The 6,347-nt window shown below is 51.1% G+C and overlaps 1 protein-coding gene and 1 long non-coding RNA gene across 2 annotated transcripts in view; one reads left to right on the forward strand and one right to left on the reverse strand.

Moving 5' to 3' along the window:
- Capns1 (calpain, small subunit 1) overlaps positions 1–1,424 on the reverse strand; it is a gene marked incomplete in the record, with an annotated part of 7,739 nt that extends 6,315 nt beyond the window's left edge. The window contains 2 exon segments of the mRNA XM_013522335.1: positions 1–47; positions 1,259–1,424. Of these exon segments, the coding sequence (XP_013377789.1) occupies positions 1–37 (37 nt within the window).
- Positions 1,425–4,718: 3,294 nt separating this feature from the next.
- LOC102008932 lies at positions 4,719–5,564 on the forward strand. Its single transcript, XR_263377.2, has 2 exons — positions 4,719–4,852; positions 5,000–5,564. It is a non-coding gene; the product is annotated as an uncharacterized LOC102008932 (long non-coding RNA).
- Positions 5,565–6,347: the final 783 nt, after the last annotated feature.

Here is a 6,347-nt window from a genome sequence, read left to right on the forward strand (position 1 = left end):
CGCCGCCGCCCTTCAAGAACGAGTTAACCAGGAACATGGCTGCGATCCTGAAAGGGGAAAAAGGGTCAGGTAGCTGCCTCCCCCCTGGTCCCCCTCGCTCCTACAAAAATACGCATTTCCCGCAGCTGGATGTGGAGGGAGAATCTGAGGCCTCGATGGGAACAGGTGCTCAGGCTAGGGGCCTGGGAGCTTTGAACGGAAGGTGGGGCTAGGATAGGTTGGACAGGAACAGAACATCGGGTTTGAAAGCCCTCTTGTGGACTAAAAGGTACCCGTCAGATTTAAGGGACCCTGGATTGAGTGTATGCACAGGTATCGTTACGGACAGGGATACAAGCGTGCTGGTGCACGCCAGTACCCTAGCACTTTAGACGGCCTAGGCAAGAGGATCGCAAGTTTGAGACCAGCCTGGGTAATTTAGTGAGAACTTGTTTCTTAAAAAAAAAAAAAAGAAAGAAAAAAAGAAGGAAGTAAAGAAAGAAAAAGAAAAAAGGGGGAGGGGGCCTGGAGTAGTAGCAGCGCAAAAGCCCTGGGTACAAGAAAGAAAAAGAAAGAAAGAAAGGAAGAAAGAAAGAAAGAAAGAAAGAAAGAAAGAAAGAAAGAAAGAAAAAGAAAAAAGGGGGAGGGGGCCTGGAGTTGTAGCAGCGCAAAAGCCCTGGGTGCAATCCCAGTACCAAGGAGGAAAGGAGGGGGACAGGCGGAGATATAGATATGGTAGGGTTCTCCAGACGGGTCCCAATTTGCTATCAGGAGTACTCAGTGTCCAGGCGCTCGAATCTGAGATCCAGAGCCCCAGCGGAACGAAGGGGTCTTTGGCAGGTTGAGGGCGCGGACGAGAGACCTCGGCCTGGAGGCCCCGGGGCGGGGCTTAGGAAGTTCTGAGTGTGGGTTTGAGCATTTAGGCACGCTCAGCAGCGGGATCGCGAAGTCACCGCTGGTCTGTGATCTCAGACTTTCAGTCTCTGAAAGCCCAGGTTAATGAGGGTCCCACCAGAAGTAGGGGCGCGGACCTAGGGATCGTGGTTCTAAATGCAAGAAAGAATTTACAGGGTGCGTTTCAAACCTATGAGAGCTTGTACTTTAGATCATGAGACTGGAGATAGGGAGGAGTCCCCGAGATGGGACCAGAGTCATACAGGCCTGGGGGTTTGGATCTCGGAGGATCCCAGAAGCCAGGACTGTAGGGTCCGCTGGGTCTGGGGGAGATCGGCAGATCCCGGGGCTGCGGGTGTAAGGCAAGTCTGGGCCGGGCGCTCACCGCCTCCCTTGTGCGTCCCGCGGCCGGCTGCTCGGCTGTCCTGCTGTCCGGCGGTCTGTAGCTCCCGGGCCTCCCGCAGCGTCCGGCTCCAGAGGGCGGGGCCGTGACTCAGGCTGCAGCTCCCGGGTCAGACCCCGCAAGCGGCCCGCTTGTCCTCCGCGCGGTCCTAGAACCGGCGTAGGATACGAACTGCGCGTGCGCGCGGCGGCCTCGCCCTACGTAACGGGTCCTGACGCAGCGGCTCCGCCCTGAACGTTTCCGGCGCCCGAGGAGGTTCGAGCCCCGCCCAGGCTTAGCAGCTACCCTGGGTCTTCCCGGAAGCTCTCAAAGTGAGGGAGCTCCGAGCCGTGGAGTGAGATCTCTCTCCCTTCCACCGGCCCCGACTGGCAATTTTTTTGGTGTTGTTTTGTTTTTTGGTTTTTTTTTTTTTTCCAGTACCGGGAATCGGACTCACGACCTTGCGCTTGCCAGGCAGGCACTGTGCCGCTGAGCTAAATCCCCAGTCCTCCAAAATGGCAATTTTTGATCCGCCCCAAAAGGGCTCAACAAGCCGCCCTCTGGGTCTTGTCCAAACAAACAGCGCCTGGAGGGCGCGAGGTGCCTCACATCTGAGGCACAGACGCCCGCGTCTGCGGCAGGGACTGAGGCTAGGCCGGATTTCCCTGGCCCTGCGGCAGCTCGTGGCCGTCAAACCGGGTGTCGCAGTTGGCGGCCTGCGAAGGTCACCCTGTGCCACCTCCCACCGCACGCCTTGCCCTGCACGTCCCCCCGAGTCAGCTCGACAGATTTTTTTCTTCCTTGAGTGGTCCTAAAGTGTCGCCCAGTCTCTACCGAGCTCCCAATACAGGAAGAGTACTTGGACTCCAGCCTGTTTTTAATATGGTTTTGTTTTTTCCTTCGGTACAGGTGTTTTTTTTTTTTTTTTTTTTGAGACAAAGTTTCACCATGAATTCACTATAGCCTTGCACTCTTTGTGTAGCCCAAGGGTAGCCTCAAACTCATGGTGATTGATCCTCCTGCCTCAGCCTCCCCAGTATTGGTATTGTAGTCCTGCGTCACCACACCCGGCTTCAACAGGGTTTGAGCCCAGGGCTTCTCACGGACCCACATCCACATCCCCTGTCCCTTTTTAAAATTACTTTGTTCGTAATGAATGACAGTCTCCCTAAATTGCCCAGGCTGGGCTCAGCCTTGTGATCATCTTGCTTGAGCCTCCCAGAGTGCTGGGATTACAGGGAGGCCAGACGTTCCTGAGGTGCCTGAAGAGGGAGGAAGGAGATTGAAACGGAAGCCAGAGCTGAAACTACTTTTAGATCCTTTTATTTGCCCTCCAACCTGTGAGTGCCCAGTCCATTTTCGGGGCTCCATCGTTAAATAATAATGACAAACACAACTATCAAGCTGTCTCCTGAACGCTTTCAGTATATCAGCTAATTTATTCTCATGACAGCCCAGTGGGATAGGTGCCATTTATTATCCCCATTTTATAGAAAAGTAAACTAACTCTGCTGTTAAACTCAGGCAGCCAGGCTCCCCAGCCCTTCACCACCACCCTCAAGCAATGGCTCTTCGATAATTAATATGGTAATAGCTCAGATAACAAGGTCACGACAGATAAAACTGCAGTTGTAGCTAATCCTTCCTCAGGGCTTGCTGGGGTCAGGCCAAGAAACTGCGACTCAAATCTTTTTGCGTAAGGCAAGATCTAGCAGGAGAGAAATTGGAGGCTTTGAACACGAGGGTCACAGAAGGTGGCAGGACCAGGTCTGAACCTGGGCTTGGCTGATGATACATCTCTTGGGTGGTGACTCATCTGGATTCCCTTCTTACCACACCCTCCGTGCCAGACTAAGTAGCTTCAATTCTCTGTCCTATCCCCAGGCTCACTTGCTGCCAGGCCTTTGCATAAGCTGTGCCCTCTGTCTGGAACACCTTCCCTTGTATTTTTTGTTTTGACCTGGTTGTATATTTACTCAGGCCTTGGGTGTCAGCTCAGAAGTCTTCTCTTCTAAGGAGGCCTCCCTGCTTCCACACCTACCCAAGATTCAGTGAGGCTGCCAGTTACATCCTCTCAAAACTGCTTGTAGCCTGTTGTGATGGCACATACCTGTAATCCCAGCGCTCAGGAGGCCGAGGCAGGAGGATTGCTGTGAGTTTGAGACCAGCGTGTACTAACTACATAGGGAGACTCTTGTCTCAAAAAAACATCCGCTTGTATGCTGGGTGTGGGGGTGCATGACTGTAGTAGTAGCTCGCAGGAGACAGAAGCAGCAGGATTGCAGTTAAGTTAGTTCAAGGGCAGCCTGGATTACATAGTGAGACCCTGTCTCAAAACAAACAAACAAAAAAGATTTCTCACCCTAGCCACCAAGTGTCTGCTGTCAGTCCTGTCACCACTCTGCCCTCACTTCCATCCCTTCGAGAAAGGGTGAAGACTCACAAGCAGCTTGATCTGGATGTTCCCAGCTGAACCTGGACGTGGCAAGGAGGCTGAGTAGCATGTAGCAACCTTAAAGCCATCCCTGACTCACAGGGGATGCTTCTCCAGTACCAAGACCTCTCGACCGACCTTAGTGCTGCTCAGATCTATATATCCGGTGATCTCAGGAAGGACCATTCAGATCTCTGACTTTTTTTTTTTTTTTTTGTCTTTTTGAGACAGGGTCTCACTATGCAGTTCAGGCTGGCCTTGAGCTCACTTTGTAGCCCACACTGGTCTCGAACTTGCAACGATCCTCCTGCCTCAGCCTCCCGAGTGCTGGGATTACAGGGGTGCACCATCACGCCCAGTGAGATCTCTGACTTAATCCTCACCCCACACACTGCTCTTTTAATTCATCACATGCTAGTTATGTATGGTTTACTTGTTGCTTTGCGGTACTGGGGATTGAACTCAGGGTCTTCAAACAGAAATAGAGCTATATCCCCCAACCCTTTTTTATTCTGAGACAGGGTCTCACTAAACCACAAATTACCCAAGCTGGGCTTGAACTTCCAGTTCTCCTGCCTCAGCCTCTGAGAGTGTTATGGTTACAGGCACAGTGGTACATGCCTGGTTTATGTAGTTTATTTATCTTGGTGGGTTGACAACTGGTGGCCAATTTGAAACACCCAGCTGAACTGCATCAGTGCGGTGCTGGGTGTGGAAGGCCCACCTGAGGATTGTTGCCAGCAGCATAAAAAGAGAATTGGAGGGGAAGAGGTGGTGCTGTTGATTCTACTGGAGGAGCTTGTCATGCTGGCTTTCCTGATATGAACTCAGCTGTTCTCATCACTGGAGGAGCTCGGGTCCTCGCTGTCACTGGGGATGGTTGCAGTTCTTTTCATGGGAGCTTTGGTTCTTGCCTTGAGCACCACTTCCTGGCTCCAGTGCAGATCCCTCAGCCTGCTGGCACAGATCCTTCATCCCACCGCCACAGACTTTCTAGCTTCCACCACTAACCTTTGAGCCTTCCCAGTGCAGAGATCCCTGATACAGACTTGCATGATACAGACTTGCATGAGATGTTGTGGGCTCTAGACCTCAAGCTGGACTCGTGAAGGACACTGCGGTGGGATCGAGGCCCTCAGCTGCATTCTGTGGGTCTCTAGTGTGTGAGTAGAGCTCCTGCACTCTTTTCCATTTGACTCTTCGGTTGAATATCCTAAAATAATTCTATAAATTATGTGTCTTATATTCCTTTCCCTTCCAAACCCTGACTACAACACTTATTAATGCAGTTTCTTTGTCTTCCTCACTAGAATGGGAAGCTCTTTGAAGATGAGGATTTTTTGTTTGCCTTGTTCAGTGCTATTTACTTTTGTAATGCCTCCCCGCACCTTTTTTGATACATCTGCTCTCCCCTGGAAAGGGCCCAAAGGAAAACTCCGTCTTTAGGGGAGAATAAACGAGACAGTAAGGCCAAGGTTGCATTTCCTGGTTCACTTGTTTTGAAGGAGTGACATACAGGAGCTCCGAGGGGTGCTGAGGAGTGACGCCTCAGCAGCGCATGCAATGCAACTTGGTCTGAGGGAGCAACAGAAGGAATTTCCATTTCTTCCTCCTCTTCCCCTGGCCGGAGCACGGATATGGTGGAAGCGTCCTGGACCACAGAGGCCAGGGTGATTGCCATTGCTAAAGCAGTCTGAGTACCTGATGCTAGGAAGCCTCACTACCAGCCTAAATGGGTTATGCTTAACTTGCTGTGGAAGAAAGAAAAAAAAATTATTTTGAGACTAGGTCTCACTGTGTATGATAAGCCCCTGGCTTATAAAGGAGTTATGTTCTGGGGAAATATAAGTTGGATTCATTCATAAGTCCCACAAAGTGAGTCTCATACGCGTTTGACACAAATGTCCAATGTATGTTGCTTTGCGCCTCCTAGCAGTCCCTCCCCGGCAGCACTGCTTTTCCTCTTGCTCCCGGACACCCTGGGCTCCGACTGATCACCGTACTGCTGTACACTGTCCCTCGCACTGTCGAGCACAGCTGTGACAGTGTCGGGCAGACACGTGAGCACCTCAATTTGTTCTACTAATTTGAGGTCTGTTCATATCTGAAAGTTCACAACATGAATGTTCATAAGTCGGGGACTTACTGTAGTCTAGACTGGCCTTGAACTCAGTATGGAGCCCAAGCTGTCCCTGAACTTGCCACAAGCTTCTTGCTTCAGCCTCTGGAGTGCTACAATTGCAGCTGTGTGCCACCACACCTGGGTAGAAGAAATAAAGTTCTATTTTATTTAATACACTGGATCTTAGGTTCTGTTTTAGGGTATTAAACCCTGCCTAACCTATAGTGCCCCTTACACACACCCTGAGAAATTTCGCATGTTCCTAAAAATATCACTTTCAGCTGGGCACAGTTGCACATACCTGTAATCCCGACACTTAAGAGACTGGCAAGTTCAAATCCCGTGTGAGCGTCTAAGTAAGACCCTGCTGCCCAAAAGTCATTTTCTGTGTGCTTAAGATATTCCAGGGCCAGGGATATAGCTGTGACACAGCATCTACTGGCAAGTGCGAGGTCCTAAGTTTCTTTTTTTTTTGGTTTTTCTCCGGTACCGGGAACCGAACTCACGACCTTGCGCTTGCCAGGCAGGCGCTTTTG

This window comes from Chinchilla lanigera, unplaced genomic scaffold (assembly GCF_000276665.1).
Source record: "Chinchilla lanigera isolate Chin_1 unplaced genomic scaffold, ChiLan1.0 scaffold00067, whole genome shotgun sequence".
NCBI lineage: Eukaryota > Metazoa > Chordata > Mammalia > Rodentia > Chinchillidae > Chinchilla > Chinchilla lanigera.